The 27,121-nt window shown below is 43.7% G+C and overlaps 1 protein-coding gene across 1 annotated transcript in view; it reads right to left on the bottom strand.

Annotated features, from left to right (window-relative positions):
- Positions 1 to 27,121, bottom strand: part of LOC139252633 (phosphofurin acidic cluster sorting protein 2-like) — a 469,430-nt gene that overhangs the window by 260,257 nt on the left and 182,052 nt on the right. Inside the window, exon 15 of the mRNA XM_070873440.1 lies at positions 12,283 to 12,325. Coding sequence (XP_070729541.1) covers positions 12,283 to 12,325 — 43 coding nt within the window. The remainder of the gene's footprint in view (positions 1 to 12,282; positions 12,326 to 27,121) is intronic.

Raw genomic sequence — 27,121 nt, 5'->3', positions numbered from 1 at the left:
GTACTGTACCCCAGTGTTATACAGTGACAGATCTGTACCCACCAGTACTGTACCCCAGTGTTATACAGTGACAGACCTGTACCCGCAAGTACTGTGCCCTAGTGTTATACAGTGACAGACCTGTACCCACCAGTACTGTACCCCAGTGTTATACAATGACAGAACTGTACCCACCAGTATTGTACCCCAGTGTTATACAGTGACATAACTGTACACACCAGTAGTCCACCCCAGTATCATACAGTGACAGACCTGTACCCACCAGGAATGGACACCAGTGTGACACAGTGGCACACCTGTACCCACCAGTTCTGTACCCCAGTGTTATACAGTGACTGACATGTACCCACCAGGACTGTACACCAGCGTGACACAGTGACACACCTGTACCCTCTAGTGCTGTACCCCAGTGTTATACAATGACAGAACTGTACACACCAGCAGAGTACCCCAGTGTTATACAGTAACAGACCTGTACCCACCAGTACTGTATCCCATTGTAATAAAGTGGCAGACCTGAACTCACCTGTACTGTACCCAAGTGTTATGCAGTGACAGACCTGTACCCACCAGTACTGTACCCCAGTGGTATACAGTGACAGACATGTACCCACCAGTACGGTATCCCAGTGTTATACAGTGACAGACCTGTACCCACCAGTACTGTACCCCAGTGTTATACAGTGACATACCCGTACCCACCAGTACTGTACCCCAGTGTTATACAGTGACAGATCTGTACTCACCAGTGCTGTACCCCAGTGTTATAAAGTGACAGACCTGTACCCACCAGTACTGTACCCCAGTGTTATACAGTGACAGACCTGTACCCACCAGTACTGTACCCCAGTGTTATACAGTGACAGACCTGTACCCACCAGTACTGTACCCCAGTGTTATACAGTGACAGACCTGTACCCACCAGTATTGTACCCCAGTGTTATACAGTGACAGACCAGTACCCACCAGTACTGTACCCGTGGTATACAGCGACATACCTGTACCCACCAGTACTGTACCCCAGTGTTATACAGTGACAGACCTGTGCCCACCAGTCCTGTATCCCAGTGTTATACAGTGACAGACCTGTACAAAGCATTACTGTACCCCAGTGTTATACAGTGACAGACCTGTGCCCACCAGTCCTGTATCCCAGTGTTATACAGTGACAGAGCTGTACAAAGCATTACTGTACCCCAGTGTTAGACAGTGACAGACCTGCACCCACCAGTACTGTACCTCAGTGTTATACAGTGACAGATCTGTACCCACCAGTACTGTACCCCAGTAGTATACAGTGACAGACCTGTACCCGCAAGTACTGTGCCCTAGTGTTATACAGTGACAGACCTGTACCCACCAGTACTGTACCCCAGTGTTATACAATGACAGAACTGTACCCACCAGTATTGTACCCCAGTGTTATACAGTGACATAACTGTACACACCAGTAGTCCACCCCAGTATCATACAGTGACAGACCTGTACCCACCAGGAATGGACACCAGTGTGACACAGTGGCACACCTGTACCCACCAGTTCTGTACCCCAGTGTTATACAGTGACTGACATGTACCCACCAGGACTGTACACCAGCGTGACACAGTGACACACCTGTACCCTCTAGTGCTGTACCCCAGTGTTATACAATGACAGAACTGTACCCACCAGCAGAGTACCCCAGTGTTATACAGTAACAGACCTGTACCCACCAGTACTGTATCCCATTGTAATAAAGTGGCAGACTTGAACTCACCTGTACTGTAGCCAAGTGTTATGCAGTGACAGACCTGTACCCACCAGTACTGTACCCCAGTGGTATACAGTGACAGACCTGTACCCACCAGTACTGTACCCCAATATTATACAGTGACAGACCTGTACCCACCAGAACTGTACCCTAGCGTTATCCAGTGACAGACCTGTACACACCAGTACTGTACCCCCGTGTTATACAGTGACAGACCTGTACCCAGCAGTACTGTACCCTAGTGTTATCCAGTGACAGACCTGTACCCACCAGTACTGTACCCCAGTGTTATACAGTGACAGACTTGTACCCACCAGTGATGTACCCCAGTGTTATACAGTGACAGACCTGTACCCACCAGTACTGTACCCCAGTGTTATACAGTGACAGACCTATACCCACCAGTACTGTACCCCAGTGTTATACATTGACAGACTTGTACCCACCAGTACTGTATCCCAGTGCTATACAGTGACAGACCTGTATCCACCAGTACTGTACCCCAGTGTTATACAGTGACAGACCTGTACCCACCAGTACTGTACCCTAGTGTTTTACAGTGACAGACCTGTACCCACCAGTACTGTACCCCAGTGTTATACAGTGACGACCTGTACCCACCAGTACTGTACCCCAGTGTTATACAATGACAGACCTGTATCCACCAGTACTGTACCCCAGTGTTATACAGTGACAGACCTGTACCCACCAGTACTGTACCCTAGTGTTTTACAGTGACAGACCTGTACCCACCAGTACTGTACCCCAGTGTTGTACAGTGACAGACCTGTACCCTCCAGTACTGTATCCCAGTGTGACACAGTGGCAGACCTGTCCTCACCAGTACTGTACCCCAGTGTTGTACAGTGACAGACCTGTACTCACCAGTGCTGTACCCCAGTGTTATACAGTGACATATCTGTACTCACCAGTGCTGTACCCCAGTGTTATACAGTGACAGACCTGTACCCACCAGTCCTGTACCCCAGTGGTATACAGTGGCAGACCTGTACCCGCCAGTACTGTATCCCAGTGTTATACAGTGACAGACCTGTACCCACCAGTACTGTACCCCAGTGTTATACAGTGACAGACCTGTACCCACCAGTACTGTACCCCAGTGTTATACAGTGACAGATCTGTACTCACCAGTGCTGTACCCCAGTGTTATAAAGTGACAGACCTGTACCCACCAGTACTGTACCCCAGTGTTATACAGTGACAGACCTGTACCCACCAGTACTGTACCCTAGTGTTATACAGTGACAGACCTGTGCCGACCAGTCCTGTATCCCAGTGTTATACAGTGGCAGACCTGTACAAAGCATTACTGTACCCCAGTGTTATACAGTGACAGACCTGTACACTCCAGTACTGTACCCCAGTTTTATACAGTGACAGACCTGTACAAAGCAGTACTGTACCCCGGTGTTGTACAGTGACAGACCTGTACCAAGCAGTACTGTACCCCAGTGTTATACAGTGACAGACCTGTACCCACCAGTACTGTCCCCCAGTGTTATACAGTGACAGACCTGTCCCCACCAGTACTGTACTCCAGTGTTATACAGTGACAGACCAGTAACCACCAGTACTGTACCCCAGTGTTAGACAGTGACATACCTGTACCCACTAGAACTGTACGCCAGTGTTATACAATGGCAGACCTGTACCCACCAGTGCTGTACCCCAGTGTTATAAAGTGACAGACCTGTACCCACCAGTACTGTACCCCAGTGTTATACAGTGACAGACCTGTACCCACCAGTACTGTACCCCAGTGTTATACAGTGACAGACCTGTACCCACCAGTACAGTACCCCAGTGTTATGCAGTGAGATTCCTGTATCCACCAGTACTGTACACCAGTGTTACACAGTGACAGACCTGTACCCACCAGTACTGTATCCCAGTGTTATACAGTGACAGACCTGTGCACTCCAGTACTGTACCCCAGTGTTATACAGTGACAGACCTATGCCCAACAGTACTGCACCCCAGTGTTATACAGTGACAGACCTGTACACTCCAGTACTGTACCCCAGTGTTATACAGTGACAGACCTGTACAAACCAGTACTGTACCCCGGTGTTATACAGTGACAGACCTGTACCCACCAGTACTGCACCCTAGTGTTATACAGTGACAGACCTGTACACTCCAGTACTGTACCGCAGTGTCATATAGTGACAGAGATGTACGAAGCAGTACTGTACCCCAGTTTTAGACAGTGACAGACCTGCACCCACTAGTACTGTACCCCAGTGTTATACAATGGCAGACCTGTACCCACGAGTACTGTACCCCAGTGTTAAACAGTGACAGACCTGTACCAAGCAGTACTGTACTCCAGTGTTATACAGTGACAGACCAGTACCCACCAGTACTGTACCCCAGTGTTAGACAGTGACAGCCCTGTACCCACTAGAACTGTACCCCAGTGTTATACAATGGCAGACCTGTACCCACCAGTACTATACCCCAGTGTTAGACAGTGACAGACCTGCACCCACTAGTACTGTACCCCAGTGTTATACAATGGCAGACCTGTACCCACGAGTACTGTACCCCAGTGTTAAACAGTGACAGACCTGTACCCACCAGTACTGCACCCCGGTGTTATACAGTGACAGATCTGTACCCACATGTACTGTACCCCAGTGTTATACAGTGACATAACTGTACACAACAGTAGTCCACCCCAGTATCATACAGTGACAGACCTGTACCCACCAGGAATGGACACCAGTGTGACACAGTGACACACCTGCACCAACCAGTTCTGTACCCCACTGTTATACAGTGACTGACATGTACCCACCAGGACTGTACACCAGCGTGACACAGTGACACACCTGTACCCTCTAGTACTGTACCCCAGTGTTATACAATGACAGACCTGTACCCACCAGTACTGTACCCCAGTGTTATACAATGACAGACCTGTACCCACCAGTACTGTATCCCACTGTTATACAGTGACAGACCTGTATCCACCAGTACTGTACCCCAGTGTTATACAGTGACAGACCTGTACCCACCAGTACTGTACCCCAGTGTCATACAGTGACAGAGCTGTACGAAGCAGTACTGTACCCCAGTGTTATACAGTGACAGACCTGTACACTCCAGTACTGCACCCCAGTGTTATACAGTGACAGACCTGCACACTCCAGTACTGTACCCCAGTGTTATACAGTGACACACCTGTACCCTCTAGTACTGTACCCCAGTGTTATACAGTGACAGAGCTGTACAAACCAGTACTGTACCCCGGTGTTATACAGTGACAGAACTGTGCCCACCAGTCCTGTATCCCAGTGTTATACAGTGGCAGACCTGTACCCACCAGTACTGTACCCCAGTGTTGTACAGTGACAGACCTGTACCAAGCAGTACTGTCCCCCAGTGTTATACAGTGACAGACCTGTCCCCACCAGTACTGTACCCCAGTGTTGTACAGTGACAGACCTGTACCCACCAGTACTGTACCCCAGTGTTATACAGTGACAGACCTGTACCCACCAGTACTGTACTCCAGTGTTATACAGTGACAGACCAGTACCCACCAGTACTGTACCCCAGTGTTAGACAGTGACAGACCTGTACCCACTAGAACTGTACCCCAGTGTTATACAGTGACAGACCTGTACCCACCAGTACTGTACCCCAGTGTTAGACAGTGACAGACCTGCACCCACTAGTACTGTACCCCAGTGTTATACAATGGCAGACCTGTACCCACCAGTAGAGTACCCCAGTATTATACAGTGATTGACTTGTACTCATCAGTACTGTACCCCAGTGTTATACAGTGACAGACCTGTACCCACCAGTACTGTACCCCAGTGTTATACAGTGACAGACCTGTACCCGCAAGTACTGTGCCCCAGTGTTATACAGTGACATACCTGTACCCACCAGTACTGTACCCCAGTGTTATACAGTGACAGAACTGTACCCACCAGTATTGTACCCCAGTGTTATACAGTGACAGATCTGTACCCACCTGTACTGTACCCCAGTGTTATACAGTGACATAACTGTACACACCAGTAGTCCACCCCAGTATCATACAGTGACAGGCCTGTACCCACCAGGAATGGACACCAGTGTGACACAGTGACACACATGTACCCACCAGTTCTGTACCCCAGTGTTATACAGTGACTGACATGTACCCACCAGGACTGTACACCAGTGTGACACAGTGACACACCTGTACCCACCAGTTCTGTACCCCAGTGTTATACAGTAACAGACCTGTACCCACCAGTACTGTATCCCATTGTAATACAGTGGCAGACCTGTACTCACCTGTACTGTACCCCAGTGTTATACAGTGACAGACCTGTACCCACCAGTACTGTACCCCAGTGTTGTACAGTGACAGACCTGTACCCACCAGTACTGTACCCCAGTGTTATACAGTGACAGACCCGTACCCACCAGTACTGTACCCTGTGTTATACAGTGACAGATCTGTACTCACCAGTGCTGTACCCCAGTGTTATAAAGTGACAGACCTGTACCCACCAGTACTGTACCCCAGTGTTATACAGTGACAGACCTGTACCCACCAGTACTGTACCCCAGTGTTATACAGTGACAGACCTGTACCCACCAGTACTGTACCCCAGTGTTATACAGTGACAGACCTGTACCCACCAGTATTGTACCCCAGTGTTATACAGTGACAGACCTGTACCCACCAGTACTGTACCCCAGTGGTATACAGCGACATACCTGTACCCACCAGTACTGTACCCCAGTGTTATACAGCGACAGACCTGTGCCCACCAGTCCTGTATCGCAGTGTTATACAGTGACAGACCTGTACAAAGCATTACTGTACCCCAGTGTTATACAGTGACAGGCCTGTACCCACCAGTACAGTACCCCAGTGTTATACAGTGCGATTCCTGTATCCACCAGTACTGTACACCAGTGTTATACAGTGACAGACCTGTACCCACCAGTACTGTACCCCAGTGTTATACAGTGACAGACCTGTACACTCAAGCACTGTGCCCCAGTGTTATACAGTGACAGACCTGTGCCCAACAGTACTGCACCCCACTGTTATACAGTGACAGACCTGTACACTCCAGTACTGTACCGCAGTGTCATACAGTGACAGAGCTGTACGAAGCAGTACAGTACCCCAGTGTTATACAGTGACAGACCTGTACACTCCAGTACTGTACCCCAGTGTTATACAGTGACAGACCTGTACCCACCAGTACTGTACCCCAGTGTTATACAGTGACAGACCTGTACACTCCAGTACTGTACCCCAGTGTTATACAGTGACATACCTGTACACTCCAGTACTGTACCCCAGTGTTATACAGTGACAGACCTGTACAAACCAGTACTGTACCCCGGTGTTATACAGTGACAGGCCTGTGCGCACCAGTCCTGTATCCCAGTGTTGTACAGTGACAGACCTGTACCAAGCAGTACTGTCCCCCAGTGTTATACCGTGACAGACCTGTCCCCACCAGTACTGTAATCCAGTGTTATACAGTGACAGACCTGTTCCCACCAGTACTGTACCCCAGTGTTATATAGTGACAGACCTGTACCCACCAGTACTGTACCTCAGTGTTATACAGTGACAGACCTGTGCCCACCAGTACTGTACGCCAGTGTTATACAGTGACAGACCTGTACCCACCAGTACTGTACCCAGTGTTATACAGTGACAGACCTGTACCCACTAGTACTGTACCCCAGTGTTATACAGTGACAGACCTGTACCCACTAGTACTGTACCCCAGTGTTATACAGTTACAGACCTGTACCCACTGGTACTGTACCCCAGTGTTATACAGTGACAGACCTGTACCCACCAGTACTGTACCCAGTGCTATACACTGACAGACCTGTACCCACCAGTACTGTACCCCAGTGTTATACAGTGACAGACCTGTACCCACCAGTACTGTACGCCAGTGTTATACAGTGGCAGACCTGTACCCACCAGTACTGTACCTCTGTGTTATACAGTGACAGACCTGTACCCACCAGTACTGTACCCCAGTGTTATACAGTGACAGACCTGTACCCACCGGTACTGTACCCCAGTGTTATACAGTGACAGACCTGTACCCACCGGTACTGTAACCCAGTGTTATACAGTGGCAGACCTGTACCCACCAGTACTGTACCCAGTGTTATACAGTGACAGACCTGTACCCACCAGTACTGTATCCCAGTGTTATACAGTGACAGCCCTGTACCCACCAGTACTGTACCCCAGTGTTATACAGTGACAGACCTGTACCCACCAGTACTGTACCCCAGTGTTATACAGTGACAGACCTGTACCCACCAGTACTGTACCCCAGTGTTATACAGTGACAGACCTGTACCCACCAGTACTGTATCCCAGTGTTATACAGTGACAGACCTGTACCCACCAGTACTGTACCCCAGTGTTAGACAGTGACAGACCTGTACCCACCAGTACTGTACTCCAGTGTTATACAGTGACAGACCTGCACCCACCAGTACTGTACCCTAGTGTTATACAGTGACAGTCCTGTACCCACCAGTACTGTACCCCAGTGTTATACAGTGACAGACCTGTACCCACCAGTACTGTACCCCAGTGTTATACAGTGACAGACCTGTACCCACCAGTACTGTACCCCAGTGTTATACAGTGACAGACCTGTACCCACCAGTACTGCACCCCACTGTTATATAGTCACAGACCTGTACCCACCAGTGCTGTATCCCAGTGTTATACAGTGACCGACCTGTATCTACCAGTACTGTACCCCAGTGTTATACAGTGACAGACCTGTATCCACCAGTACTGTACCCCAGTGTTATACAGTGACAGACCTGTACCCACTAGTACTGTACCCCAGTGTTATACAGTGACAGACCTGTACCCACCAGTACTGTACCCCAGTGTTATACAGTGACAGACCTGTACCCACCAGTACTGTAGCCCAGTGTTGTACAGTGACAGACCTGTACCCACCAGTACTGTACCCCAGTGTTATACAGTGACAGACCTGTCCCCACCAGTACTGTACCACAGTGTTATACAGTGACAGACCTGTGCCCACCAGTACTGTACCCAAGTGTTATACAGTGACAGACCTGTACCCACCAGTACTGTACCCCAGTGTTATACAATGACAGACCTGTACCCACCAGTACTGTACCCCAGTGTTATACAATGACAGACCTGTACCCACCAGTACTGTAGCCCAGTGTTGTACAGTGACAGACCTGTACCCACCAGTACTGTACCCCAGTGTTATACAGTGACAGACCTGTCCCCACCAGTACTGTACCACAGTGTTATACAGTGACAGACCTGTACCCACCAGTACTGTACCCCAGTGTTATACAGTGACAGACCTGTACCCACCAGTACTGTATCCCAGTGTTATACAGTGACAGACCTGTACACAGCAGTACTGTACCCCAGTGTTATACAGTGACAGACCTGTACCCACCAGTACTGTATCCCAGTGTTATACAGTGACAGACCTGTACCCACCAGTACTGTACCCCAGTGTTATACAGTGACAGACCTGCACACACCAGTACTGTACCCCAGTGTTATACAATGACAGACCTGTACCCACCAGTACTGTACCCCAGTGTTATACAATGACAGACCTGTACCCACCAGTACTGTACCCCAGTGTTATACAGTGACAGACCTGCACACACCAGTTCTGTACCCCAGTGTTATACAGTGACAGACCTGTACCCACCAGTACTGTACCCCAGTGTTATACAGTGACAGACCTGTACACATCAGTACTGTACCCCAGTGTTATACAATGACAGACCTGTACCCACCAGTACTGTAGCCCAGTGTTATACAGTGACAGACCTGTACCCACCAGTACTGTACCCCAGTGTTATACAGTGACAGACCTGTACCCACCAGTACTGTAGCCCAGTGTTGTACAGTGACAGACCTGTACCCACCAGTACTGTACCCCAGTGTTATACAGTGACAGACCTGTCCCCACCAGTACTGTACCACAGTGTTATACAGTGACAGACCTGTACCCACCAGTACTGTAGCCCAGTGTTGTACAGTGACAGACCTGTACCCACCAGTACTGTACCCCAGTGTTATACAGTGACAGACCTGTACCCACCAGTACTGTAGCCCAGTGTTATACTGATGGTCCGATCACAGTTTTTGAAGAACAGTGAGCTCACGCAGTGTCGTGACGAACATTGCTTCCACAACCAACAGCTGATTTGCAGTGTGTGGGGCCGTGCTGTGGGTGGGTAGGCTGCTGCATTTATCTATAAACAGGCACAGCTGCCCTGTAAAATTAATTCATTGGCTGTGAAGTGCGTCCGGATGTCTTGAGGATGGGATCAGATGTTACATGAATAAAATCTCATTGTTTAGAAAGGAGAGAGGATTGCGTCAGCTGTCTCCGGCTGGTGCAGCCCGGAACTTGCAGAAGGCGGCACAATGGCAATGCTGAGTAAAGAAAGCCATCCATTACTGTCGCGCCGTTCCAGACCTCAGGATGTCCCAACATGCTATACAATGAAGTACTGATTGAAGTGTAGGCATAAGAACATAAGAAATAGGAGTAGGCCATACCGCCCCTCGAGCCTGCTCCGCCATTTAATAAGATCATGGCTGATCCGATCATGGACTCAGCTCCACTTTCCTGCCCGCTCCCCATAACCACTTATCAGTTCAGAAACTGTCTATCACGGTCTTAAATTTATTCAATGACCCAGCTTCCACAGCTCTCCACAGATTTACAACCCTCTGAGAGAAGAAATTCCTCCTCATCTCAGTTTTAAATGGGCGGCCCCTTATTCTAAGACCATGACCCCTAGTTCTAGTCTCCCCCATCAGTGGAAACATCCTCTCTGCATCCACCTTGTCGAGCCCCCCTCATAATCTTATACATTTCGATAAGATCACCTCTCATTCTTCTGAACTCCAATGAGTAGAGGCCCAACCTACTCAACCTTTCCTCATAAGTCAACCCCCTCATCCCTGGAATCAACCGAGTGAACCTTCTCTGAACTGCCTCCAAAACAAGTATATCCTTTTGTAAATGTGGAAACCAAAACTGCACGCAGTACTCCAGGTGTGGCCTCACCAATACCCTGTATAACTGTAGCAAGACTTCCCTGCTTTTATACTCCATCCCCTTTGCAATAAAGGCCAAGATACCATTGGCCTTCCTGATCACTTGCTGTATCTGCATACTATCCTTTTGTGTTTCATGTTCAAGTACCCCCAGGTCCCATTGTACTGCAGCACTTTGCAATCTTTCTCCATTTAAATAATAACTTCCTCCTCGCTTTTTTTCTGCCAAAGTGCATGACCTCACACTTTCCAACATTATACCCCATCTGCCAAATTTTTGCCCACTCACTTAGCCTGTCTGTGTCCTTTTGCAGATTTTTTGTGTCCTCCTCACACATTGCTTTTCCTCCCATCTTTGTATCATCAACAAACTTGGCTACGTTACACTCAGTCCCTTCTTCCAAGTCGTTAATTTAGATTGTAAATAGTTGGGGTCTCAGCACTGATTCCTGGGGCACCCCACTGGTTACTGATTGCCAAACGGAGAATGAACCATTTATCCCGACTCTCTGTTTTCTGTTAGTTAGCCAATCCTCTGTCCATGCTAATATATTACCCCCAACCCCGTAAACTTTTATCTTGTGCAGTAACCTTTTATGTGGCAGCTTGTCAAATGCTTTCTGGAAATCCAAATACACCACATCCACTGGTTCCCCTTTATCCACCGTCACTATTATCGCAAATATAAATCACTAGTTAGGCCCCAGCTGGAGTATTGTGTCCAACTCTGGGCACCGCACGTTAGGAAGGATGACAAGGTGTTGGAGAGGGTGTGGAGGAGATTTACTAGACTGGTACAAGGGATGAGGGGCTTCTGTTATGTGGAGAGAAGCTGGTGTTCTCCCTAGAGCAGCGAAGGTTAATGTGAGATTTAAGAGAGGTGTTGATAATCATGAAGGGTTTTGATCGAGTAAATAGGTGGAAAGTGTTCCCATTGGCGGCCACAGATTTAAGTTTATTGGCAAAAGAACTCGACGCAATATGAGGAAACAATTTCTTACACAGTGAGCTGTTATGATCTGAAATGCACTGCCTGAAAAGGTGGTGGAAGCAGATAGGACAATCATTTTTAAAAGGGAATTGGATTTACAGGACTGTGGGGAAAGAGCGGGGGAGTGGGATTAATTGGATAGCTCTAGCAAAGAGCCAGCACGGGCAAGATGGGCTCAATGGCCTCCCTCAGTGCTGCATCAGTCCATGATTCTGTAATTATTTTGTTTACTTGTGCCAGTCTGACTAATTTGGTATAACTCCAAAGCCTGAGTCAGTTTTAGCCACACCTCAGAACGTGTGCATACAGTCTAGTCTGACACTTCAGCAACACTCAGGGATCTGGAAAAGACAAAACCTTTCACGTACCAAAAGCTAATCAGCACTGAGCTAAAAACCCAAACAAGGTCAATAAGAGACGAGAAATACTTACACCAACGAAGGGGATGAACTTCTGGCAGGAATCCTCATCAGGGCTGGAGTGAGAGAAGACAAGCAGTGTTATTCACGGCTCCAATGGCTGGCAGACGAGCCTGCACACAGACATCGCTCTGACAATCCCATCTCCAATATCGCTGCTACACTATCCAAACTCCACAGCAAAGCCAAATGTATACACGAGCTAAATAAATCCCCAGCCCCAAGATAGCCCTGAATCAAACCCCTCAGCTCCCCTCCGAAATAATATCAAATCAAACACCACAAAATAATCTCAAATCAAACACTGAAATAATCACAAATCAAACACCACAAAATAATCTCAAATCAAACCACGAAAAAATCTCAAATCAAACCCTGAAATAATATCAAATCAAACACCACAAAATAATCTCAAATCAAACCCCGAAAAAATCTCAAATCAAACCCCGAAATAATCTCAAATCAAACCCTGAAATAATCTCAAATCAAACACTGAAATAATCTCAAATCAAACACTGAAATAATCACAAATCAAACACCACAAAATAATCTCAAATCAAACCCCGAAATAATCTCAAATCAAACCCCGAGATAACCTCAGATCAAGCACCCCAGAAATAATCTCAAATGAAACCCTCTGAAGGAACCTCAACACAAATCCCCTGAAATAATTTAACATTAAACTCCGAAATTATTTCAAATCAACCCCTCCGAAATAATCTCAAATAAAGCACCCTGAAATAATCTCAATTTGAACCGCCCAAAATAATCTCAAATCAAACCCCCCCCCACAAAATAATCTCAAATCAAACCCCCCCCCACAAAATAATCTCAAATCAAACCCCCACAATAAGCTGTAATCAAACATCAAAACAACTCCCCGAAATTATCTCAAATAAAGCCCTGAAATAATATCAAATCAAACCCGAAATAATCTCAAGTCAAATCTCCAAAATAATCTTAAATAAAGTCCAAAATAACCTCAAATCAAACGCGAAATAATCTCAAATCAAACCCCCCCAATAAAATCTCAAATCAACCTCCCAATAAAATCTCAAATCAAACCCAAAATAATCTCAAATCAAACCGCCAAAATAGTCACAAATCAAACACCTGGAATAATCCCAAATTAAACAAAGTGAAATAATCTCAAATGAAACCACAAAACCCCCAAGATAATCTCAAACCCCTGAAATAATCTCAAATCAAATCCCCTGAAATTATCTCAAACCAAACCTCAAAAAAAATCCCAAAATAATCTCAAATCAAACCCTGAAATAATCTCAAATCAAACCCCCAAATAATTTCAAATCAAACCCAGCATAATCTCAAATCAAACCAGAAACAATTTCAAATCAAGCCCCTGATATAATCTGAAATCAAACCCCCGAAATAGTCTCGTCAAATCCCCCAAAATCATCATCATCATCGGCAGTCCCTCAAGATCGAGGAAGACTTGCTTCCACTCTAAATGCGAGTTCTCAGGTGACGGAACAGTCCAATACGGGAATTACAATCTCTGTCACAGGTGGGACAGACAGTGGTTGAGGGAAGGGGAGGGTGGGACTGGTTTGCCGCACGCTCCTTCCGCTGCCTGCGCTTGGTTTCTGCATGCTCTTGGCAATGAGACTTGAGGTGCTCAGCGCCCTCTCGGATAACTTCCTCCACTTAGGGCGGTCTTTGGCCAGGGACCCCCAGGTGTCGGTGGGGATGTTGCATTTTATCAGGGAGGCTTTGAGGGTGTTCTTGAAACGTTTCCTCTGCCCACCTGGGGCTCGCTTGCAATGTAGGAGTTCCGAGTAGAGCGCTTGCTTTGGGAGTCTTGTGTCAGGACTGCAAACAATGTGGCCTGCCCAACGGAGCTGGTCGAGTGTGGTCAGTGTTTCGATGTTGGCCTGATCGAAGACGCTAATGCTAGTGCGTCTGTCCTTCCAGGGGATTTGTAGGATCTTGCTAAGACATCGTTGGTGGTATTTCTCCAGCGATTTGAGGTGTCTACTATACTTGGTCCATGTCTTTGAGCCATACAGGAGGGCGGGTATCACTACAGCATTTTAGACCATGAGCTTGGTGGCAGATTTGAGGGCCTGATCTTCGAACACTCTTTTCCTCAGACGACCGAAAGCTGCACTGGCGCACTGGAGGCAGTGTTGAACCTTGTTGTCGATGTCTGCCCTTGCTGATAGTAGGTTCCCGAGATATGGAAAGTGATTCACATTGTCCGGGGCCACACCGTGGATCTTGATGACCTGGGGGGGCAGTGCTGTGTGGCGGGGGCAGGTTGGTGGAGGACCTTTGTCTTACGGATGTTTAGTGAAGGCCCATGCTTTCGGACGCCTCAGTGAAGATGTTGACTGTGACTTGGGAGTTCAGCCTCTGAATGTGCGCAGATGAAAGCATCGTCCGCGTACTGTAGTTCAACGACAGAGGTTGGGATGGTCTTGGACCTGGCCTGGAGGTGACGAAGGTTGAACAGGTTTCCACTGGTTCTGTTGTTTAGTTCCAATCCAGCAGGAAGCTTGTTGAGTGTGAGATGGAGCATTGCAGCGAGGAAGATCGAGAAGAGGGTTGGTGTGATGACGCAGCCCTGTTCGACACCGGACCGGACGCTGATTGGGTCTGTGATGGATCCGTTGGTCAGGATCGTGTGAACCTAAAACAACAACCCAACTTGGGAGCAGCAAAACAAACCCCCGAAATTATCTCAAATCAAACCCTGAAATAATGTCAAATCAAACCCCTGAAATAATTTCAAATCAAACCCCAAAACAATCTCAAATCAAACCCTGAAATAATCTCAATTCAAACCAAGCTGGAAATAATCTCACATCAAAATGATAATAATTTCAGAACAAACTGCCGAAATAATCACAAATCAATCCCGAAATAATCTCAAATGAAGTACAAAATAATCTCAAACCAAACCGGAAATAATCTCAAAGCAGAACCGTAATAATCTCAATCAAACTCGAAATGATCGCAAATCAAATTGGAAATAATCTCAAATCAAACCGAAATAATCTCAAGTCAACCCCCCCAATAATATCTCAAATCAAACCCGAAAAAAAATCTCAAATCAAACCCCCAAAATTTCAAATCAAACACACTTAAGTTATCTCAAATCAAACTCCAAAATAAACCCACCCCTAAAAAACTCAAAACCCAAAATAATCTCAAATCAAATCCCCAAAAATCTCAAATCAAGCCCAAAATATCTCAAATCTAACCCCTTGAAATAACCTTAAATCAAACACGAAATAATGTCAAATCAAACCCGAGATAATCTCAGATCAAACCCCGACATAATCTTAAATCAAACCCGAAATAATCTCAAGTCAAATCTGCCAATGATATTTCAAATCAACCCAATAAAATCTGAAATCAAATGCCCAGATTAATCTCAAATCAACCCTCAAAATCTCAAATCTAACACACTTAGGAAACCTAAATCAAAGCCCAAAACAACCCCCTACAAAAAAAACTTTAACACCCGAAATAATCTCAAATCAAATCCCCGAAATAATTTCAAATGAAATCCCCCGACAAAATCTGAAATCAAACTCGAAATAATCTCAAATCAAACCCAAAATAATGTCAAATTCAACCCGAAATAATCTCAAATCAAGCCCCCTGAAAAAATCTCAAACCAAATCCGAAATAATCCCAAATCAAACTTGAAATAATCTCAAATCAAGCCAAAATAATCTCAAAACAAACCCACTGAAATAATCTCAAAGCAAACTGGAAATACTATCAAATCAAACCGTAAAAAATCTAAAATCAAACCCGCAATGTCAACTCAAACCCTCAATAAAATCTCAAATAAAACACCCAAAACAATCTCAAATCAAACACAAAATAATCTCAAATCAAGCCACCTGAAATAATTTCAAATCTAACCCTCCAAAATAATCTCAAGTCAAACCTCCAATATAATCTTAAATCAAACCCGAAATAATCTCAAGACAAACCCCCAAACTAATCTCAAATCAAACCCGAAATAATCTCAAATCAAACCTGCTGAAATAATCTCAATGAAGCCAGAAATAATCTCATGTCAAAACCATCCAAAATAATCTCAAGTCAAATCCAAAATAATCTCAAGTCAAACCCCCAAAAATATCAAAACAATCCCCCAAAATAATCTCAAATCAAACCCCCAAAATAGAAACATAGAAAATAGGTGCAGGAGTAGGCCATTCGGCCCTTCGAGCCTGCACCACCATTCAATAAGATCATGGCTGATCATTCACCTCAGATCATCTCAAATCAGATGATCTCAAATCAAACACACTTAAGTAATTTCATATCAAACCCTGAAACAACACCCCAAAATAATCTCAAACACCCAAAATAAGCTCCTATCAAATCTTCAAAATAATGTCAAGTCAAATCCCCGATAAAATCTCAAATCAAACGCAAAATAAGCACAAATCAAACCAAAATAATCTCAAATCAAACACGCTGAAGTAATTTCCAATCAAACCCCAAAACAAACTCCCAAAATAAACTGAAACCCCAAAATAATCTAAAATCAAACACGCTGAAGTAATTTCCAATCAAACCCCAAAACAAACTCCCGAAATAAACTGAAACCCCCAAATAATCTCAAATCAAACCCCCGAAATAGCTCAAGAAACACAACCAAAATAATCCAACTCAAGCCGCAGAACTAATCCTAAAACCACAAAATAATGTCAAATTAAGCACAAAATAATCTCAAATTAAGACCAAAATAATCTCAAATCAAACCCCCTGAAATAATCTCGAATAAAACCAGAAATAATGTCAAATCAAACCCGAAATGGTCTCAAGACTAACTTCCAATAAAATCTCAAATCAAACCCTCAAAACAATCTCATATCAACCCCCCTAAATAATCTCAAATCAAATTACCAAAATAACCTCAAATCAAACACATTGAAGTAATCTCAAATCAAACCCCAAAATAACCCCCCAAAATAATCTCAAACCCCATATAATCTCAAGACAAATCCCTGAAATAAGATCAAATCAAATCCGAAATAATCTCAAATCATACCAGAAATAATCTCAAATCAAACCTCCAATAAAATCTCAAATCAAACTCTCAAAACAATCTCAAAGCAAACCCGAAATAATCTCAAATTAAACCCAGAAACAATCTCAAATCAAATCAAACTCAAAATAATCTCAAATCAAACCAGGAATAATGTCAAATCTTGCCTCCTGAAATAATATCGTCAAACGCGAAATAATCACAAATCAAACATAGTAACATAGAAAATAGGTGCAGGAGTAGGCCATTCGGCCCTTCGAGCCTGCACCACCATTCAATAAGATCATGGCTGATCATTCCCTCAGTACCCCTTTCCTGCTTTCTCACCATACCCCTTGATCCCTTTAGCCGTAAGGGCCATATCTAACTCCCTCTTGAATATATCCAATAAACTGGCATCAACAACTCTCTGCAGTAGGGAATTCCACAGGTTAACAACTCTCTGAGTGAAGAAATTTCTCCTCATCTCAGTCCTAAATGGGTTACACCGTTTTCCATAGACTGTGACCCCTGGTTCTGGACTTCCCCAACATCGGGAACATTCTTCCTGCATCTAACCTGTCCAGTCCCGTCAGAATTTTATATGTTTCTATGAGAGCCCCTCTCATCCTTCTAAACTCCAGTGAATACAGGCCCAGTCGATCCAGTCTCTCCTCATATGTCAGTCCAGCCATCCCAGGAATCAGTCTGGTGAATCTTTGCTGCACTCCCTCAATAGCAAGAACGTCCTTCCTCAGATTAGGAGACCAAAACTGAACACAATATTCCAGGTGAGGCTTCACCAAGGCCCTGTACAACTGCAGTAAGACCTCCCTGCTCCTATACTCAAATCCCCTCGCTATGAAGGCCAACATACCAGTTGCCTTCTTCACTGCCTGCTGTACTTGCATGCCAACTTTCACTTACTGATGAACCATGACACCCAGGTCTCGTTGCACCTTCCCTTTTTCTAATCTGCCACCATTCAGATAATATTCTGCCTTCGTATTTTTGCCCCCAAAGTGGATAACCTCACATTTATCCACATTATACTGCATCTGCCATGCATTTGCCCACTCACCTAACCTGTCCAAGTCACTCTTCGCGTCCACCTCACAGCTCACACCGCCACCTAGTTTAGTGTCATCTGCAAACTTGGAGATATTACACTCAATTCCTTCATCTAAATCATTAATGTATATTGTAAATAGCTGGGGTCCCAGCACTGAGCTCTGCGGCACCCCACTAGTCACTGTCTGCCATTCTGAAAAGGACCCGTTTATCCCGACTCTCTGCTTCCTGTCTGCCAACCAGTTCTCTATCCACATCAGTACATTACCCCCAATACCATGTGCTTTAATTTTGAACATCAATCTCTTGTGTGGGACCTTGTCAAAAGCCTTTTGAAAGTCCAAATACATCACATCCACTGGTTCTCCCTTGTCCACTTTGCTAGGTACATCCTCAAAAAATTCCAGAAGATTTGTCAAGCATGATTTTCCTTTCATAAATCCATGCTGACTTGGACCAATTCTGTCACTGCTTTCCAAATGTGCTGCTATTTCATCTTTAATAATTGATTCCAATATTTTCCCCACCACTGATGTCAGACTAACCGGTCTATAATTACCCGTTTTCTCTCTCCCTCCTTTTTTAAAAAGTGGTGTTACATTAGCTACCCTCCAGTCCATAGGAACTGATCCAGAGTTGATATACTGTTGAAAAATGATCACCAATGCATCCACTATTTCTAGGGCCACTTCCTTAAGTACTCTGGGATGCAGACTATCAGGCCCCAGGGATTTATCAGCCTTCAATCCCATCAATTTCCCTAACATAATTTCCCGCCTAATAAGGATTTCCTTCAGTTCCTCCTTCTCACTAGACCCTCGGTCCCCTAGTATTTCCGGAAGGTTATTTGTGTCTTCCTTCGTGAAGACAGAACCAAAGTATTTGTTCAACTTGCCTGCCATTTCTTTGTTCCCCATTATAAATTCACCTGAATCTGGCTGCAAGGGACCTACATTTGTCTTCACTAATCTTTTTCTCTTCACATATCTATAGAAACTTTTGCTTTTATGTTCCTGCCAAGCTTCCTCTTATGCTCCATTTTCCCCCTCCTAATGAAATCCTTTGTCCTCCTCTGCTGAATTCTAAATTTCTCCCAGTCCTCAGGTTTGCTACTTTTGCTGGCCAATTTATATGCCTTTTCCTTGGATTTAATACTATACTTAATTTCCCTTGTTAGCCACGGTTGAGCCACTTTCCCCATTTTATTTTTACTCCAGACAGGGATGTACAAACCTGAAATAATCTCAAATCCAACCTCCTGAAATTATCTCAAACCAAACCCTAAAACAAATCCCCAAAGTAATCTCAAATCAAACCCCCGAAATAATCTCAAATCAAACCAGAAATAATCACAAATCAAGCCCCCTGTAATAATCTCAAATCAAATACACTGATATAATCTCAAATCAAACCCCCAAACAAACCACTGAGATCATCTCAACCAACCGAAATAATTTCAAATCAAACAACAAAGTAGCTCAAGTCACACAATCAAAATAATCTCATATCAAACACCCTGAAATTATTTGAAACCAAACCCCAAAACAAATCCCCAAAGTAATCTCAAATTAAACCCCCGAAACAATCTCAAATCAAACCAGTGAAATAATCGCAAATCAAATTGAAAATAATCTCAAGTCAAACCCGAAATAAACTCAATTCAAACCCACAAAATAACCTCAAATCAAACTCCCTGAAATAATCTCAAGTCAAATCCCCAAATTAACTCAATTCAAACGGCCAAAATAATCTCAAATCAAACTCAAAATAATCTGAAATCAAACCCTTGAAATAATCTCGAATCAAATGCCCCGAAAATGTTTTTAAATCAGACTCTAAATTATCGTCAACCCCCTCCAAAATAATCACCAATCAAACACCCAAAATAATCTCAAATCAAACCCCAAAACAAATCACCGAGATCATCTCAACCCCCCGAAATAATTTCAAACCAAACCCCCGAAATAGCTCAAGTCACACAATCAAAATAATCTCAAATCAAACACCCTGAAATTATATGAATCCAAACCCGCAAAATAATCTCAAATCAAACCAGAAATAATCTCAAATCAAGCCCCCTGTAATAATCTCAAATCAAACCCGAAATAATCTTAAATCAAACCCCCACAAAATAATGTCAAATCAACCCCCCGAAATAGCTCAAGTCACACAACCAAATAATCTCAAAGCAAATCCCCTGAAATTATTTCAAACCTAATCCCAAAACAAACCTCCACAGTAATCACAAATCAAAACCCCAAAATAATCTCAAATCAAACCCACTGAAATAATCTCAAATGAAACCCCAAATAATCTCAAATCAAACCCTCGAAATAATCACAAATTCAAACCCAAAATAATCTCAAATCAAATACACAGATGTAATCTTAAATCAAACTAAAACAAACCGAGATCATCTCAACCCCCCCGAAATAATTTCAAATCAAACCCCCAAAATAACCTCAAATCAAAACCATTGAAATATTCTCAAATCAAATTGAAGATAATCTCAAATCAAACCCGAAATAATCTCAAATCAAGCCCCCTGAGATAATCTCAAATGAGACCCCAAATAAACTCAATTCAAACCCCCTGAAATAATCTCTAATGAAATCCGAAATAATCTCAAATCAAACCCGAAATAAACTCAAATCAAACACACTGATGTAATCTCCAATCAAACCCAAAACATACCACCAAGATCATCTCAACCCCCCGAAATAATTTCAAATCAAACCCCCAAAATAGCTCAAGTCACACAATCAAAATAATCTCAAATCAAACACCCTGAAATTATTTGAAACCAAACCCCAAAACAAATCCCCAAAGTAATCTCAAATCAAACCCGAAATAATTTCATATCAAACCCTCAAAATAATCTCAAATCAACCCCCCGAAATAATCTCAAATCAAACAACCAAAATAATCTCAAATCAAACACATTGAAGTAATCTCAAATCAAACATCAAATAACCCCCCAAAATAATCTCAAACCCCCAAATATTCCCAAACCAAATCCCCCTAAAAGAACTCAAATGAAACACGAAATAATCTCCAATCAAACCCCCTGAAATAAACTCAAATCAAACCGAAATAATCTCAAATCAAGCACACTGAAGACATCTCAAATCAAATCCCAAAACAGATCCCCACAATAATGTCAAACAATGAAATAATCTCAAATCAAACCCTCAAAATAGCTCATCACACAACCAAAATAATCTCAAATCAACCCCCTGAAATGATCTCAAACCAAACTCCAACTAAAATCCCCAAAGTAGTCTCAAATCAAACTCCGAAATACTCTCAAATCAAATCCGAAATAATCTCAAATCAAACCAGAAATAATCTCAAATCAAACCCCCCCAAAATAATGTCAAATCAAACCCCCAAAATAGCTCAAGTCACACGACCAAATAATCTCAAATCAAATCCCCTGAAATTATTTCAAACCAAATCCCAAAACAAATCCCCTAAGTAATCTCAAATGAAACCCCCAAAATAATCTCAAATCAAACCCGAAATAATCTCAAATCAAACCCCTCCAAAATAATCTCAAATCAAATGGCCAAAATAATCTCAATCAAACTCTAAATAATCTTAAATCAAACCCGCAAAATAATCTGAAATCAAATGTCCCAAAAACATCTCAAATCAAACTCTAAATAATCATCAAACCCCCAAAATAATCATTAATCAAACAGCTGAAATAATATCAAATCAAATCCAAAATAATCTAAAAAAAAAACAGAAACAATCTCAAATCAAGTCCCCTGAATTAATCTCAAATCAAACCACCGAGATAATCTCAACCACCCGAAATAATTTCAAATCAAACCCCCGAAATAGCTCAAGTCACACAATCAAAATAATCTCAAATCAAACCCCCTGAAATAATCTCAAATCAAATCCGAAACAATCTCAAATCAAACCCCATGAAATTATCTCAAATCAAACCCCAAAACAAATCCCCAAAGTAATCTCAAATCAAACCCCCGAAATAAGCTGAAATCAAATCCGCTGAAATAATATCAAATCAAACCCGAAATAAACTCAAATTAAACACACTGAAGTAATCTGCAATCAAACCCAAAACAAATCCCTGAGATAATATCAAATCAAACCCTCGGAATAATCACAAATTTAAAGCCAAAATAATCTCAAATCAAACACACTGATGTACTCTCCAATCAAACCCAAAACATACCACCAAGATCATCTCAACCCCGCGAAATAATTTCAAATCAAACCACCGAAATAGCTCAAGTCACACAATCAAAATAATCTCAAATCAAACACCCTGAAATTATTTGAAACCAAACCCCAAAACAAATCCCCAAAGTAATCTCAAATCAAACCCCCGAAATAACCTCAAATCAAACCCCCTGAAATAATCTCAAATCAAATCCCCAAATTAACTCAATTCAAATGGCCAAAATAATCTCAAATCAAACTCAAAATAATCTGAAATCAAACCCTCGAAATAATCTCAAATCAAATGCCCCGAAAAAATTTTCAAATCAAACTCTAAATAATCGTCAAACCCCCCCAAAATAATCACCAATCAAACACCCAAAATAATCTCAAATCAGAATACACTGATGTAATCTCAAATCAAACCCCAAAACAAACCACCGAGATCATCTCAACCCTCCCGAAATAATTTCAAACCAACCCCCGAAATAGCTCAAGTCACACAATCAAAATAATCTCAAATCAAACCCCCTGAAATTATTTGAAACCAAACCTCAAAACAAATTCCCAAAGTAATCTCAAATCAAAGCCCCAAAAGAATCTCAAATCAAACTCCCAAAATAATCTCAAATTAAACCCAAAATAATCTGAAGTCAAACACCTCAAAAAGTCTCAAATCAAATCCGCGATATAATCTCAAATCAAACCCCCAAAATAATCTCAAATAAACCCCCTAAAATAATCTCAAATCAAACCCCCGATATAATCTGAAATCAAACCTCGAAATTAGCTCAAATCAAATCCCCAAGATAATCTCAAATCAAACCCCCTGAAATGATCTGAAACCAAACCACAAATCAAATCCCCAAAGTAATCTCAAATCAAACCCCCTGAAATGATCTGAAACCAAACCACAAATCAAATCCCCAAAGTAATCTCAAATCAAACCTCGAAATAATCTCAAATCAAACTTCGAAATAATCTCAAATCAAACACACTGAAGTAATCTGAAAGCAAACATCAAAACAAACCCTCACAATAATCTCAAACCCCCAAAATAAACTCAAATCAAATCCCCGAAATATTCTCAAAATCAAACACACTAAAGTAATCTCAAAGCAAAGATCAAAACAAATCCCCGAGATAATCTCAACCCCCCCAGAATAATCTCGAATCAAGCCCTCTGAAATTATCTCAAACCAAACCACAAATCAAATCTCCAAAGTAAACTTAAATCAAACCCCCAAAATAATTCCAGATCAAACACAGAAATTAACTAAAGTCTAACCCCGAAATAATCTTAAATCAGCGGCCGAAATAATCTCAACACAAACCCCTGATATAATCTCAAATCAAACCCCGAAATTAACTCAAATCAAACACACTGAAGTAATCGCAAATCAAACCCCAAAGCAAGACCCTGCAATAATGTCAAATCCTCGAAATAAACTCAAATCAAACCACGAAATAATCTCAAATCAAACCACGAAATGATCTCAAATCAAACCACGAAATGATCTCAAATCAAACCACGAAATAATCTCAAATCAAACCACGAAATGATCTCAAATCAAACCACGAAATGATCTCAAATCTAACCCAAAATAATCTCAAATCAAACCCCCCAAAATAATCTTAAATCAGTCTCCAAAATAATCTCAAATCAAACCCCCCGAAATATTCTCAAATCAAACGTACAAAATAATTTCAAATTAAACCCCCTGAAATATTCTCAAATTAAACCCTGAAATAATCTCAAGTCAAAAACTGAAATCATCTCAAGTCAAACCCGCAAAATCTCAAATCAAACATCAATAATAATCTCAAATCATCCCCCCTGAAATAATCTCAAATCATCCCCTCTGAAATATTCTCCAATCAAAGCCCCCCGAAATAATCTCGTCAAACCTCGAAATAATCTCAAATTAAACCCCCAAATAATCTCAAATACAACTCGAAATATTCTCAAATTAAACCCTGAAATAATCTCAAGTCAAACCCCTGAAATAATCTGATCTCTGTCCCGGTACTATATGCGAAGTTGAATTTATCCTACCTGTTGTGATATAAGAGTGATGAAAGAGTTTGTGATGGTAAATAATGACTGATTATTTTGTCAGTCAATGGGTAAAGAACAGGGGTTGCGAATGAAGATTAGTGCTGGATGTATAAAGGAGGGAGGGAGCGCAGGCAGAAAGAATGGTTTCACATAAAGGATTATTGGAATATAATTCATTTGTACAAGTTGCTATGGAATGGGTGTCAGTAGGGAATGAGGTAAGCATGTGATGAAACATATTAAAGGGTACAGGGAAAGGGGACTAGAGCTAGTATGGACACAGCACTTGCACTGGCACCATGGGCTAAAACATTTATGTGATGTTTCCCAATTTTGATTAATCTGTCACCTGTATGACCGCGACTGTGGGTGGGATTGTACATGGGGTCACCATTTCCGAGTGTGTTCAGTCATGCTGTGTTTCATGGATTAAAGATGTATTAGGTGTTCTAGTCAAAAGTTTTCTGCAACCAAAGTTAAGATAAACCTTGTGTAACGTCTCCTTATGTGGCCATGATATCCCCCTTACTACTGTCCTTATATTGGACACGGCTTCTGCTCACAGATTGCACGGTGCTACGTGTTGGGTCAGCTCACCTCAGCCAGCCACAGCGGCAGTCTCTGAAATTGGCTCAGGACTCCTGTGCCGGGGGAAAAAATCAATCAGCCAGATTTCCTGCTCCTGATCACTATCTAGTGATTGCTGCCCAGCGCGTATGTGTGCATGTGAGTGTGTGTTAAGAGTGTGAGTGTGTGTGTGTGTGTGAGTGAGAATGTACCTGAGTGTGCATTAGAGTGTGAGTGCCTGTTAAAATGTGTGCATGAGTGACTGTGTGAATGTAAGAGTGTGTGAGAGACTGGGTGACTGTAAGAGAGCATGCATGAGCGTATAAGTGACTGAGTGTGTGAAAGTGTAAGTGTGCCTGTGCGCGAGAGGGTAGGTATGTGAGTGTGTTTGTGAGTGTGTGCGTGTGTGTGTCTGAGTGTGTTAGAGTGTGAATGTGAAAGTGTGTGTGTGAGAGAGTGCGTGCATGTGAGAGTGTGCATCTGTGCCCGAGTGTGTGTGTGAGTGTGAGTATGCGTGTGTGTGTGTGAGAGAGTGTGCGTGTGTGTGTGTGAGAGTGTGCACATGCGAGAGTGTGCATGTGAGAGTGTGAGAGTGTGCGTGTGTGTGTGTGTGAGAGTGAGCGTGTGTGTGTGTGTGTGTGTGTGTGTGAGAGAGTGTGCATGTGAGAATGTGCGTGTGTGTGTGTGTGTAAGAGTGTGCATGTGTGTGTGTGTGTGAGAGTGCGTGTGTGTGTGTGAGAGTGTGCGTGTGTGTGTGTGAGAGTGTGCGTGTGTGTCTGTGAGAGTGTGCGTGTGTGTGTGTGAGTGTGCGTGTGTGTGTATGAGAGTGTGTGTGTGTGTGTGAGTGTGCGTGTGTGTGTATGAGAGTGTGTGTGTGTGTGAGAGAGTGTGCGTGTGAGAGTGTGCACATGCGAGAGTGTGCATGTGAGAGTGTGCGTGTGTGTGTGAGTGTGCGTGTGCGTGTGTGTGTATGAGCGTGTGCATGTGTGTGTGTGAGAGTGTGCACATGCAAGAGTGTGCATGTGAGAGTGTGCGTGTGTGTGTGTGAGAGTGTGCGTGTGTGTGTGTGAGAGTGTGCGTGTGTGTGAGTGTGCGTGTGTGTGAGAGCGTGCGTGTGTGTGTGTGAGAGTGTGCATGTGAGAGTGTGCGTGTGTGTGTGTGTGAGAGTGTGCGTATGTGTGTGTGAGAGTGTGCATGTGAGAGTGTGCGTGTGTGTGTGAGAGTGTGCGTGTGTGTGTGTGAGAGTGTGCGTGTGTGTGTGAGAGTGTGCACATGCGAGAGTGTGCATGTGAGAGTGTGCGTGTGTGTGTGTGAGAGTGTGCGTGTGTGAGTGTGAGAGTGTGCGTGTGTGTGTGTGAGAGTGTGCATGAGTGTGCACATGCGAGAGTGTGCGTGTGAGAGTGTGCGTGTGTGTGTGTGAGAGTGTGCGTGTGAGAGTGTGCGTGTATGTGTGTGTGAGTGTGCATGTGAGAGTGTGCGTGTGTGTGTGAGCGTGTGCATGTGAGAGTGTGCGTGTGTGTGTGAGAGTGTGCGTGTGTGTGTGTGTGAGAGTGTGCGTGTGTGTGTGTGAGAGTGTGCGTGTATGTGTGTGTGAGAGTGTGCACATGCGAGAGTGTGCATGTGAGAGTGTGTATGTGTGTGTGTGAGAGCGTGCGTGTGTGAGTGTGTGCGTGTGAGAGTGTGCATGTGAGAGTGTGCGTGTGTGTGTGTGAGAGTGAGCGTGTGTGTGTGTGAGAGTGTGCGTGTGTGTGTGAGAGTGTGCATGAGTGTGCACATGCGAGAGTGTGCGTGTGTGTGTGAGAGTGTGCATGAGTGTGCACATGCGAGAGTGTGCGTGTGAGAGTGTGCGTGTGTGTGTGTGTGTGTGAGTGTGCATGAGTGTGCACATGCGAGAGTGTGCGTGTGAGAGTGTGCGTGTGTGTGTGTGAGAGTGTGCGTGTGTGT

The sequence above is a fragment of the Pristiophorus japonicus genome, unplaced genomic scaffold, assembly GCF_044704955.1.
Source record: "Pristiophorus japonicus isolate sPriJap1 unplaced genomic scaffold, sPriJap1.hap1 HAP1_SCAFFOLD_471, whole genome shotgun sequence".
NCBI classification, from domain to species: Eukaryota; Metazoa; Chordata; class Chondrichthyes; family Pristiophoridae; genus Pristiophorus; species Pristiophorus japonicus.
Note: the sequence above shows the minus strand (reverse complement) of the source record. Positions and strands in the feature narration are given on the sequence as shown.